This window comes from Neodiprion pinetum, chromosome 6, assembly GCF_021155775.2.
Source record: "Neodiprion pinetum isolate iyNeoPine1 chromosome 6, iyNeoPine1.2, whole genome shotgun sequence".
In the NCBI taxonomy this organism is placed as follows: domain Eukaryota; kingdom Metazoa; phylum Arthropoda; class Insecta; order Hymenoptera; family Diprionidae; genus Neodiprion; species Neodiprion pinetum.
The window spans coordinates 19,171,806-19,185,251 of record NC_060237.1 but is presented as its reverse complement, the minus strand read 5'-3'; the positions used below and the strand labels follow the sequence as shown (position 1 = coordinate 19,185,251).

The following is a 13,446-nucleotide window of genomic DNA, read 5'->3' as shown; positions in this document are numbered from 1 at the left end:
TCACGAAAGTGTACCGTTCATTCTAGACGACAGAATCGATCGGAGAAGTTGGAAGGAAATGACGACGACAGTAGATGGAAGACAGGAGAGTTCTTTCTTGCACTGGGAATTGCTCCGGAAGATGATAACAAGGATATCAATTCTATCTCTTTGCGACAGCATCAAAATTCTCAACATATCAGGTACCAGCTCATTGTACCAGCAGAATACGATTTCGAATGAATACATCTTCTGCCTGAAATGTCATCATCAAATGATATTTGCCAATACCACGCTTGTTATATGTATCGGAGAAGGTAATTTGCCCAAAGTATTTACAAAAAATTTTACAAGAGATTATAAACAATAATCTTCGGATTGGAAGTTTACATTTTTGCCAAGTTCGAAATGTTGAGTAATCTATAATTTCAAACAATTTTCATGATCTAATCTTCGACCTTCATATATATTCATCCCCGGATTTTGATGTTTATAAAACATAAACTTATCTCGTTGTCGATAATATTTACAGACCGTAATATATTAATCTCAAACTTCCTTCCATGTGGCTCTGGACTAATCTTTTAATCGTCGGTTTTCATTTATGATTTCGAGACAACGTATTTGATAATGGCATTTAATAACTTTTGATAAAAATCTGCAACACTGATAAATATTCTTACGTCATTTATTGAGCTTATTTGCCGAGATAGCAAAATTTTTTTCATCGAGAAGCGCAAAATAGTAACAGTGCAGAAGTGATGTGCAATCGATGGGATAAATATGTCCTGCCGGTACAGAAAAGTTCCAATCTCAACTAAAATCGAAAAATGATTATTCAGCGCCAAATTTTACCGGTGAGAAAGCTGATAGTTCTAATTTTTTACAAATCGGGACGCAGCATTGCACACTTATGTTATATCAACTGTTTTGGGAAATAACCGCGTCTACATGTATTTTTAAAAACATTCATTCTGCAACTGCAAACTTCTATACCGACGTTGCACGTATTTTCTCACTTCAATTTCAATTCAACGAAAAGTGAGGTAAATTATGTATAATAGCAGACCGAAAATGTGGTGAAAACATGAAAGACCATCAAACCGTCACTTAAATTCCAAAAGTAAATAGCTTGCACTGCGAATGAACACTGAAGCGTATTTTACTGACCTCTTGATCATCTAAAAATTAATATTTAAATACATGTCAATAAATGTAGTTTCATTTAATACGTGAATTACCGATTTAGACAACTTTGGATCGTGCTAAAATGATAAATCGTAAAGCGAAAAATTGTCTTCGTACTTCACGTCGACGAGGTATTCTTTGTATAACCAAACAATCCCGTATCTCCGGCATCTGCTAGATGATACCGTGAGAATTTGATCGAGTATGTCTACTCGAGTCACCAAGATAACTGTGTTCGAACATAATAAGCCAAAGTGATTGGTTGAAACCCCCACGAATTACGGTGAACCAATGAGAAGACTTGACGGATCACCATCCCTTAACTCATTCCATAAAAACTACTGTAAAGGTAGATGATCGTAGTTGGTTGCAGTTTTTTTAAACAGTCAACACCTCCTCTGATATTACTCGATCATAGCAAACTTTGAAACTTTGTCGAATATTCTGTCAGTATTCGAATATACAGAAGTGCGATTTCAACGACTGAGTTAATAATCAGAATCAAACGTAAGAAACTTTTAAACGACAGCGGTGATATTTCACCTGATAATTTCACTTACCATTTATAACTATTTTCAATATTTTCGCAAGCCTCGTTGTTCGCAATCACTTATTCACGGATTGATCAATCGTTATCATTACTTTTAATTGCACATTTTGAATTATCCACTTGCCAATCTAAATACACTCATAGTTACTTACGATCAGGTACGTATTCAGCAGTCGGATTTTCTTATCTTTCGAACTCTGAACGGTAATAAACCGAAATAATTGAAATTATAAGACCAATTACGTAGTTTATTCTCCATACCTCGCCAAAACCGAACAATGGTATCGATCAACCGTCTGACGTGCCAGATATTGTTGTATGTATATAGTGAAATTTTGTGGGTCAGTGCAATTTTAGATTACATTAAAAACCACAATGAATTTATAAATCGCAGCAGGCAACAGTGTGTATGTGTGTGTGTGTCTGTGTGTAATCAACGTTTCATCTAACATTTCGAGAGTAAATGAACGAAATTTCATGGCCTTGGCCTCAATTAACGGGATTTTGCCTATCTTAAAACCGATTAGATTTGAGAAATATCGATCACAAGAATTTCCGAGTTATTCGCAAACATGAAAATTCATTATTGAACTTAAAAAAAAAATTCATTCTGTGAAGCACCCATGATTGCAATTTGTTGATAAGGCTTTACAGTAGCTTATAATTCGTTCTTGATTAAACTCTTTTGATCTATGTATTATATATTAACATATATTCAACAATTCATAAAAAAAATCTGAGATAGTATATACCAAGATAACTTCTCCGTTTTTCCCGAACGTTTCTCATGCGATCTTAGACGTCCAAATAATCTGAAGCGGCTGTCTGTGCACAGTTGAAACTTTGTTTTCAAGGAAAAAATTTATTTATCCAGAAACCGAAGATTTTATCAATTTCGCGATAGCAGCTTGAGTGCGAATTGTCCGACAGATTTGTCAGAGCATTGCGGAATAAAATGGAGAAAAATAAATGCTATTCGAGACAAGTGAAATAATTATTTGTCTATCGATAAATAAATGATAAATGCAAGTTCAAAATCATTTAAGAAAATTGTGTGAGAAATGTTGATTGAATAAATTCAGAAGATAGATGTAATTGATACTTGAATCAAGTAGTCAATTATTTCAATTGACAAACGAATGCCACCGACCAAAGCAATATTTCTTTGCATTCGTAGAGATCACGTTTTCGCTTGAGTAAATGTTTTGGTTTGATTTAGCCATGAAATCACAGCGATAGATTAAATTAAAACCGTATATGCCAAAAAATTTGAATATTGGAATTGGAAAAACTGATTCAAGTAAACAAATTATTTGACTCAAGTAAACTAAATTTCTTGGACCGAATACATTTTTTCAGCTGGGTAGGTACGTGGAATCGTAATCAAATACAAGCCTGATTTTTTTTTAAACTTACAACCTACTTAAGCAAAGAAAAATGTCTGCCAATTTTCTTGCAACCATGTTCAAAATTTTTCTAAACGTTGTTTATCGTTGTATTCATATTCATTATACTATAGAATAGTTCGGACAGCACGAGAAAATATGCGACACGGTATTGAAGTTTGGTAAAGACAATAATTTTTACATTAATAATGTACCTTACGTTAGTAACAGAGTGGCATTATCAGAATTGCTAATGATGTACAAATACGAAATCTCATTCATCAAGAATAAATTTCTTGCATCAATGGGAACTTAGCGGCGGACTTGACTGGTTGTAGTGTCTTAAATATTAACGAGATAATTACTTATCAGTACAATGTTATAATGCGTGTTTTCAATTTCCACTGCACCGAAGTAACGCATCAAATACTGTTTAATTCGTAATCTGAGGCATCTTCCATCCAATCAGGATGTTTTGAGATCTCATGGAAATCCAATACCTACTTTTGTAATATCTTAGGCGTTAAACATTATTACTTTATCCCATTCAAAAAAAGTTTTGCACGTTCGGAATATTTGGAATATGTAGGTCCTAAACATTCCGTATTTCTCAGAAGTAAAGTAATTCAGTGATCCTTAAGTTCCGAATAATCGTGATGTAAGTAATTGTTTGAGAAGTAGGATGTTTGCTCTCACTGGAGTATGTCTGATCAGTTTGTTAGCACAGCATGAAAATCGTCATTTTGGGAGCCGGAGCATATTTGTATCGGATGATATACTTTTTTTAGAATTATGGTTCCAACCTATAGGACTAAGTGATGTTATTTTTTCGAAAAAATGGAACTTCGTAGAGATAAAAAAAAATCAATTCAACTTCGCGATTGCCAATCGCAAAGTTACCAATTGATGATTTTTTCCCAGGCCTGACAGCAACACGAATGTAAATCTTGGTTTCATTCAGGTAGAGGTTGCTAGTTTGATTGTTGATATCGATCCACTTGTTACTAAAGTTTCCCCGAATAATTTTACCCACGGTTTTGTTCCAGCAATTTTTAACCGCCGTTCAGCGCAGAGAACTGAAATTGTACCTGAAACCCACGCCTTCAAGTTATAACAATGGCCGTGCCCAAGTGGCTGGACTCGGATTACGTGCAAACGATCCTCCGGAAGGCAGAGAAGGATGATTCTATCAGGGTGTCCAGTTTGAGTGTAAAGCCAGCTATAGCCAAGGGTGAAAATTACGCGAGTGACTTGTATCGCTTGAACGTAGATTACTCGCGGATTCTCGAAGGGCGCCAAGTAACGGAGTCGAAGTCTGTCATAACAAAAGTCGCCACTGATGGCGGTTGTCGGGATGAAATGGTAATGACGTAACAAATTGACCCTAAATTCAAAGAGGTCAAAATGACCTGCACGAATACGATTATACACTATTTCCTCTTTGAAATAGGCAAGAGAATCTCGATTTTTCGAGATAGAAATGTCTATGATGTCGGAAACTTTGCCGAGGATGCAAGAGATTCTGACGAGTCACGGTATGTCCGCTTCTTTATCAGCACAATGTCTACACATCCAGGAAGCAGACCCAAAGCATTTGTTCCTCGAGGATCTACTAGTCGCAGGATTTCGTCTCGCCGATCGCCGAAAGGGATTAGATCTGGATCATTGTCTAGTTGCAATGAGAAATCTTGCCAAGTTTCACGCGGCTTCTGTAGCCCTTGGGGAGAAGGTACGGATATGGCAATGTGCTAAAGTCTTGTTTGCAGTGCCATGAAATAGCATTTCTTACATAGAACGAATTCTTGGAATATTCCTCTCGCCGCTCAGTCGACCGGTTTAAGAATTACAGCATTGAAATTTGTGCGTTATTTCTGAATTCAAGGACCTGCAAGCCGTGAAAAAGTACAACAAAGGAATGTTTGACAAGAATCAGTGTAACGCAGTCATTGAATTTTATCCAGGCAGAGCGAAAATGTTAGCGGAGGAAGTTGCTAATTGGCCCGAGTTGAGCCCACGGTAATTACAAAAAGCTGAGTTCTAAATTCCGCTCAGAAGAGAATTCGGTATCTCCAAGAAAATGTTATTAGTAAACAAGGATGCATCACTGAAACAAATAACAGATTCAAATCAACTAAAACTGGTTTACCTAAGTTCTTTCGTTATACGTATAGTATAGTTTCTTTAAACGAAACGTTCAATGAACTCCGTCAAATCATCGCATTCAATCAGTTAAATTATCTGTAAAAATATAAATATGTCACGTCAAGCAGCTTCTTTAAATTCGAGATTGAATGAATATTTGGTTAACCATAAATATGGTTTATTCAACCAGATTTTGTTGAATGAACTGAACTTTCTTTCGAATCTACACAATACGATTAAAACTCGACTTTCCTTTGATACACCAAATGAAAATTTTTTTACTTAGGATTCGTCAAAAACTCGCAAAGCTTCCCGAAGGTCTCTATGAGAGAGGATGTGAAGCTGCTCTTTTACGAGAAGACGATTTCAACGTTCTCACACACGGAGATGTCTGGACAAATAACATGATGTTCCGTTATGACGAAAATCACAAGCCCATCGATCATAGATTCGTAAGTATGAAATTGTGTACATACATGGTGCTCGGGGTGGTACCAAAAGTACCATTTAAGTAGAACTGCAATAACAGTTCTGAACACAGATTCTTTTACCGACACCTAGCCAAGACACAAACCTTTTTCTAGAATGTTTGAGAGTAGGGATATACCCCACTCTATGGTGGTTTGTGCCTCGGCCAAGTGTCGGTAACTATGTCGGTATAAGAGTCTGCGCCTGCAACTCTTATTGCTATTTTATTCATTTGCTCAATGGAAAAAGAATCTCATTCAAAATAATGAATCGCTTCTCCGTCTACGAATTGCAGTTAGACTTTCAAATCAGTAACTACGCTTCACCAGTGCTCGACCTTCTCTACTTTTTTGCAACAAGCCCAAACGACGATGTCCGTAAGCAACACCGTGAGTTAATTGTGCGCGAGTATCACGCCGCTTTGACAACTGCCATGGCCCAGCTGAAGTGCAGCACCGCAGGACCAAGTCTCGAATATATAATGGATTCGTTGAGAAAGCGTGCTCTGTTCGAAGTGATTCTAACGTTCTCGATATTACCGTTGGCTTTATTCGATCTAAAGAGTGTGATCAGTCCGGAGGAAGCGGAGGAGTACAACGTGGAACATGAAAGACTCTCGTACAAGGGTGAATTGTTCCGAAAGGTTATGACGAGGATTCTCCCATTGTACGACAGCATGGGATTGTTGGATACGCAAAACGGTCTCCGGTAGATTTCAACCCAGCATTCACAAATCCATTATAACTGGCCTGAATACGTACAGGCGAGATTTATTTTGTCTACGGTTCTCAAGAATAACTGAAGCTATTTCAAAACTTCAAAGTCATCACCGTCGTACGTTAGGTAATCATTCCCATCATATCACTCATCTATATATATACTATAATATCAACGTCGTATATACTTTTTCAAGAGACCATCAAATCATCATCCAAGCTTAAACTGTTAATCGAAGTCCAGCTCTAACTTGCAATGCAAACGAACACGGGAGGCGCGTTCTTCCGATCTCCCGATCATTTCACTATCATGAGTGATACTAGCAACATGTTCAAAACTCTATGTAAATATTCATAAATAAATTTTATTTTGACGCATGATTTATTGATACTATCCACGCTGCAAGGGTAGCTGAAAAATTATTCTATTCGCAACTCTGTAAGGGATTTACTTATCGTACATATTAATTACGTATTTTCGACGTCTACTCAATGTTACATAAGGGTTCACAAGTCTATCAGGTCACTTCGAGCCACTTAAAATATTCACGCGATATTTGAAGGCCACAACATGGTGGCTGATAAATTTCTAAGATACACAAGACATTTACGATAAGTATTCATATAATTAATCCGTGTAGTGATCAGTCGCTTGATTCTTCTGCTCCCACAAACCCGATTTCTTACCTGATTAACAACTTTCCTTCTACTCACATCTTTTTTGCCATTCACTATTTTAGTATCGTTCTCTATCGTCCTTGAAAATTAGAGTCCATCCATTCTGTTTCCTCCAGTTGGTAATCAGTCGAGTTGAGTTTAAGGTTCGTCCGAATGACGTTAGTCGAGTCAGTGTACCGGATGTCGCTTTATTAAGGTGAGCCTTTGATCGTTTACATCAAGTGTAAGTCACGAATTCACTTGTTCTCTGGAATCACCACGATTTATTTTGTCAGTCCAGTCGTCGACTTTAGATTCTTACGATTCTTGAGAAATCTTACGTAATTCAATATCTACCGTTGCATAGCGACACTCGGCACGAGGCGGCGGCGGCCAAGTGGTGAGCGTTCAATATCCATAGTCGCTGGATCGCTGGATTGAGTCCCGCTCATGTATTTTTTTTTTTTCTCCCATAACACTCGGTATATTCTTTTACATATATATATATATATTACAATTCATAGGTAGTGTAATGAAAAAATACGTGAATTTGCACGAACCTTTATCGAATTTCCAATGTTATATTGCTATATTTATAATTATCGAAAAGTAAACGACCAAACGAATAAAGTTTTCCTCAAAGTGTATGCCTGGCGAGATTTGCGAAACAGTTTCGGGTACGTTACCCGCTTTCAGGTATAAGGGATGTACACGCAATTCACTTTATCAAGTAGTCTCGTGTCTATTTTTTTATAGTTCGTGAGTCCTATTATGAAGTTAATCGTGATTTGAGATCAACAGAGCAGCCCTTCCAAACGTAGAAGAACCGCTTTCACTCGCTGTCGGCGTCGGTCCAAAACATATATCATTGCGCCGTACGATGCGTCACATATACGCCTATTTATTACCTCATTGCGTAATTTCGTATCAACATCAAGCCTATTTATATGATTGAGTTTTATTGATTAGATTTTATGAAGAATTCTGGGCCAGACTAGCCTAACCCACATCGTCGACAAGACTCATTTTAAATAGTTTTAGACAGTCTGTTAAAGTGAACTTTATCGACAAGGTGTGTTAACCTACTCTGGCACTGAACTCTTGATATACTCTTTTATCGGTTTCATACCACTCTGTGATTTTTATTCCAGTCAGTCAAACTCGTGCATAAGGGGCAACCCATATCATTTCGACCTGGGTTTGACCCTCAACCTCTCGGATTGGGCCGACGATTAATTATATGATTGTTCTCACTGTGAAAGGTAATCTGTTTTTTTTTCTAATTTTGTGAACTCCGTTTGGATTTTCTACAATTTTTTTTAACGGTTTTATTTATCGACACAATTTAAAAATATGAAAAAATTCTGAAAATTCACTTATCATATTCAACATTTTTAAGCTTAACGCCGGAATGGGGATATTTTTTTTGATAATTTTTTGGAAATATTTTACCATTTGCAATTTTTTCATTAGCCAAATGGAGGGAAAAACAATCTGGCGAAAAATCTGAGAAATTTTCAAAAATCCGGTGTGACATTAGGATGGTTCACCCAAAGAAACAATAATTTTTTTTTCAGTGCTGCTCCCTCATAAAACAGTTGATAATGATCAGTTTTCGTTTTTAGATTAAAATAACATGTGAAAAAATGCTAAACTCAACTCACCGTCGATTTCACGTGAAAATATAGACGAAAATGAAAAATATCAAGATACCTTTTTTTGTAGGCAACAATTTTTAGTTCGAAAAAGGTCTCCAAATACTTCATCTAACTTGTCATATTTTGAGAATTATTGACTGGAAACTGAAAAACTTTGAGAATCAAAAATAATTAAATTCAGAGAAAATGTAAAAAAATTGACTCAAGGTCAAAGGTCAAAAAAATGGGTTTTTCGCGATTTTCTCCAAAACGGTAAGTTTTATCGTAAAATTACTTCAGACAAAAGTTGTAGATCGTAAAATTATCTATAAAAAAGGTATCAATAATTTTTTTCCTAAAAGATACCGCTTCTGAGATAAAACGATTTAAAAAGTTGTAAGCGTCATTGTATGCATAAGCGCGCCACGTATATACCTCTGTAGCTGTAATATAAGTGAGAATATGTTTTTATGGGTGGTTCTAACTTATTTTTAAAATATAAAATATACATAAGTATCACTATGAGAATATCAGGTAACAAGTAACCCAGTCCCTCAATTCATACACTAGTGTAACCTTGAACAAACATCTGTCCCTCTGTTTAATAGTGTGCGTGGCTAGGGTCGTATACCTGCTTCATGTTCGAATGCACCATAGATGAAATTCCGTTAGTCTTGAGCGCCGCTCTGTAGTGAAAACACGTGTTTATTTTAACCTATTTCGGGCTGTTTTAATTTTTAATATAAAAATGTCAGAGTATTGTTTTATTTGTACTAAACTTTTAAGTGAAGATGAAACTGTTACTGTTGAACGTGGTATGAAGACATTGATAAATGCAAGTATCGAACGAGGTGATGAAACCAATTTCGATTGTTAAAAACACTCGGAATAAAAAACAAGTACAATTAGCTTGTCTTCCTCCAACCTCAGTCGCTGCTCATCAACATCTTTTTCGGGTATATTATCAAGTTCAGACGTGGCTTGGTTATCAGCTGGACCCAAAAGATTGGGGTTGGAAGTTGATCGATAATGCATTGGAACCAATCCAGACTTTACTTCCACCTGCGCCAGAAAAACTGCTAAACTCAATTTTTTGCAACTGTAAAAAAGGATGCAGTGCTAAATGTGGTTGCAAAAAAGTTGGACTGTTTTGTTCTCTTGCATGCACGAATTGTCAAGGCCAGTCGTGTTCTAACGTTGAATCACCACCAATGGCCAATCTAGGAAACTTTTGACCGACAATAAGAGATCAGTTTCTCTTACATACCTTCGACGTAGTTCAACTCAAATCTCTATTCATAGGCGCAACAAGAAAAATATCTTTCTTTTTTTATCTTAACTGAATATTTCCTTTCCCTACTTCAACAATGCCCACTTTAATTAGTTGGCGACAACTATTGCTCTTCAACTTTTAAGTAACTGGTCCAATTTTTTTGGTCTGTTGAATTACGAGATTGCAGTTATTAAGATTGACGTAACGAAAACTGAACAGAAGTCATTATTTTGCAGCTCCAGCGAAATGAGTTCGACGAAGCTGAGGTAGTTACACATCAGTATATTTTTTCTTCATTACTATGTCAGGGTTTTTCTTGCAGACTTTTCTTGTGGCACCTCAACACCGCGGGTAACTGAATCTGTATCTGACACCCACGTTTCCGAGTTATCAAAATGGCCGTACCGATGTGGTTGAACTCGGATTACATAAAAGCCGTCTTACGGAAAGTCGAGAAAAATGATTCCATTGAAGTGTCAGATATGACCGTAAAGCCAGCCACGGCCAACGGTGACAATTACATGAGTGATATGCATCGCATCGGCGCGGCGTCAAATTCTTGCGGGTTCTTGACGGACGGCAAGTGACGGAGACAAGGTCTTTCATAGCGAAGATCGCCATTGCAGAAGGTATTCAAGCAAAAATGGTAATGTCAAAAATTAATCTCCAGTTATGTAATAACTGTCTGAATCAACCTGTGTTTATTATCGTGGTTTTCTTTCATTCCCTGTTCCCTGTTCCATGCAATACACACGGCGGATGGTAGATTTTTTGAAATAGAAATTTCAATGATGTCGGAAACTTTGCCGAGGATGCAAGAGATTTTGTCTAGACATGGTATGCCTGCCTCTTTATCGGCAAGATGTCTGCCAACTCAGGAAGAAGGACCGATTCATCTGTTGCTCGAGGATCTGGTAGCCGAAGGCTTTCGCCTCGCTGATCGTCAGGCTGGTTTGGATCTGGATCATTGTTTGGTAGCGATTCGCAATCTTGCTAATTTTCACGCGAGTTCGGTAGCTCTTGCAGAAAAGGTACGAGTATGGCAATTTGTAAAATAATATCGTATCCCGCGAAAAGGTAACGTATTTAACGGGTAATATTTTTCGCTTCATGGACCTCAACCTCAACATGACAACATATCAAAATTGCAACCAAATAAAAGTTTTTGAACGTTACAGTTTACCTATGAATTGGCCGATTCACCCTTACATTGCAAGTCAGTCCTTGACATTGATAATACCGCGACAATTCGTGCATTATTTCTGAATTTCAGGACCTTGCAGCTGTAACAAAGTACAACAAAGGAAATTTCCACAAGGATCACGTATTGATTGCCTTTTTCGAATCAACCATGAAATATTTTGCAGAAGAGGTTGCTAAATGGCCCGAATTGAATCCGCGGTAATAAAAACCATAAACGATGGTTCACCGAGAACGATTACAACTAAAAATTCATTTTAAGTGAAAACTTATTGCTGATTATTCAATTTATTTACGAACAATAACGTCACACCTGTTACGCAGGATTTATAACAAGATATTGAAGTTATCGGAAGTTGTCCGCGAAAAACTATGCGAGGCTGCTCTTTTTCGGGAAAACGATTTCAATGTCCTCAATCACGGAGATTTCTGGATAAATAATATAATGTTCCGTTACGATGACCAACAGAACCCTGTCGATTCTAGATTCGTAAGTGCAAAATTTTATATATAGTCGTCTTATAATACGTCCTCTCGTCAAACATGCCCCGGTTCAATTCGATCAGACACAAAAACCCAAGTAGATACGAGGAAACGAAGAGCTTCCATGCGCGCAGCCAATTGAAGTTTTGCGTCGCTAGAAACATACTTTCCTTCTGATTATAACGATTTACTCGTTAACCAAAATTGCACGTGGACTTTCAATTGAGCAATTACGCTTCACCAGCAATAGACATTCTCTTCTTTTTTGGTACAAGCCTATCTGACGTAGTCCGTGAACAGCATCGTGAGCTAATTGTGCGCGAGTATCACGCCTCGCTGACAGCCACCATGGCTAAGCTTAAATGCGTCACGGTGGTACCGAGCCTCGATCAGCTACTGGATACATTGAAAAAGCGTGCTCTATGCGAGGTGGTTACATCGTTTACCCTATTCCCGATGATTCTAGTCGACAAAAGCAACTTCGTAAGCTTGGATGACGTGATGAAAGGTGGAGGAGGTGCGAACTCTATCTTCCAAGGTGACTTGTTCAGGAAGGTTATGAAAAAGATTCTACCATTGTACGACAGCATGGGACTACTGGATACGACAAGTACCAGCTAAAATGCAAAACGTGACGAATAGGTATCCATACACTATTGACACATCAATTATGCATCTATCAAATGTTTAAAAGGATTGACATTTTCTTATACGAAATTTCAAAAATAACCGCAACTGTACGGGTATTCCAAAAGTTCAAAGTTGTTACTGCAAAATATGCGTGAAAACAATTTCCACTGCGTGTAGTCACTAGACTTTAAATTATACTTAATACCGATGTTTCAAACCTTTTTTCAAATTGAATTGTAATTTCAAAAAATAAATCGTGTGAGGGATAGATTGTGAGATTTTCATAACATTTTCAAGTATCATCATCTCTAAATATTGTGTTCCTCGATTCATGTTTCGCGATAGTATTTACATCGAAAATCGATCGCCGAATGGGATTGATTGAGCTGTTTGTACGATGAACACTAGTCTTCCTAAATTAGTGAGAACTCTTGAAACATTCATTGTATCGCAATTATCCCAACGTTCGGGATATGAGAGACATGAAAAAAAATGTGATAATATATCGAGCGATGCACCGTATTTTTAATACAAAGCGCTACGTACGATGCATATCGCGACTATTGCATGCAAGGTCCTACGGCCGTGCCAGGTATCATAATGTAAACACTATCGTACCAGTCCAGTCTAAAGCGGTAATAAAATTGATGAAAAGATGTGGTAAAAAAATCTCGATAACCAGACAATTCGGAGCGGATGTAGGGAACGGAATCAAAAACTAGGGAGAGGCGAAACTTCGATTTGGCTCGAGGAGAGCCGGGGGTGGAAGTGAAGCTGTATTAATGCGAGTACGGGCGTCAAAATCGCAAGGGAACTGCGTTGCTAACCGAACAGGAGAGTGAACAACTCCAATCGAATTTACATACTAATGGCAACCGGTTCGGGTAATTGTCAAACTTTCGTTTTAGCCAACGGGAATTCCTGTAAAAGTTTTTCGTGCCTCGACTACTAGAAACTCTCCACCACTCAGCTTCTACCCCCCGCGGCCCTTCCTCGTGTTGAGCATTTCCATCCGGTTTTCAGAGTTATTTAAATTTTCATCCTGGCGTGGCCCAAAAATTGAAAAACAAGAAGCAGAAGCGTTGGTACGAATAAAAAAATTATAAAAAACGGAACAACAAATTCTCTACGAACTTCA

At 37.5% G+C, this 13,446-nt stretch overlaps 1 protein-coding gene and 1 long non-coding RNA gene across 2 annotated transcripts; both read left to right on the top strand.

Moving 5' to 3' along the window:
* The first annotated feature begins 1,542 nt into the window (after positions 1 to 1,542).
* Positions 1,543 to 12,322, top strand: LOC124222317 (uncharacterized). Its single transcript, XM_069137080.1, has 10 exons — positions 1,543 to 1,674; positions 4,149 to 4,464; positions 4,553 to 4,831; positions 4,985 to 5,118; positions 5,531 to 5,696; positions 6,008 to 6,420; positions 10,858 to 11,026; positions 11,269 to 11,396; positions 11,520 to 11,685; positions 11,880 to 12,322. Exons 2-10 carry the CDS (start codon positions 4,219 to 4,221, stop codon positions 12,297 to 12,299), a joined length of 2,121 nt encoding a protein of 706 aa, XP_068993181.1. The 5' UTR covers positions 1,543 to 1,674; positions 4,149 to 4,218; the 3' UTR covers positions 12,300 to 12,322.
* Positions 8,070 to 10,690, top strand: LOC124221627 (uncharacterized). Its single transcript, XR_006883844.1, has 3 exons — positions 8,070 to 8,157; positions 8,237 to 8,347; positions 10,318 to 10,690. It is a non-coding gene; the product is annotated as an uncharacterized lncRNA (long non-coding RNA).
* Positions 12,323 to 13,446: the final 1,124 nt, after the last annotated feature.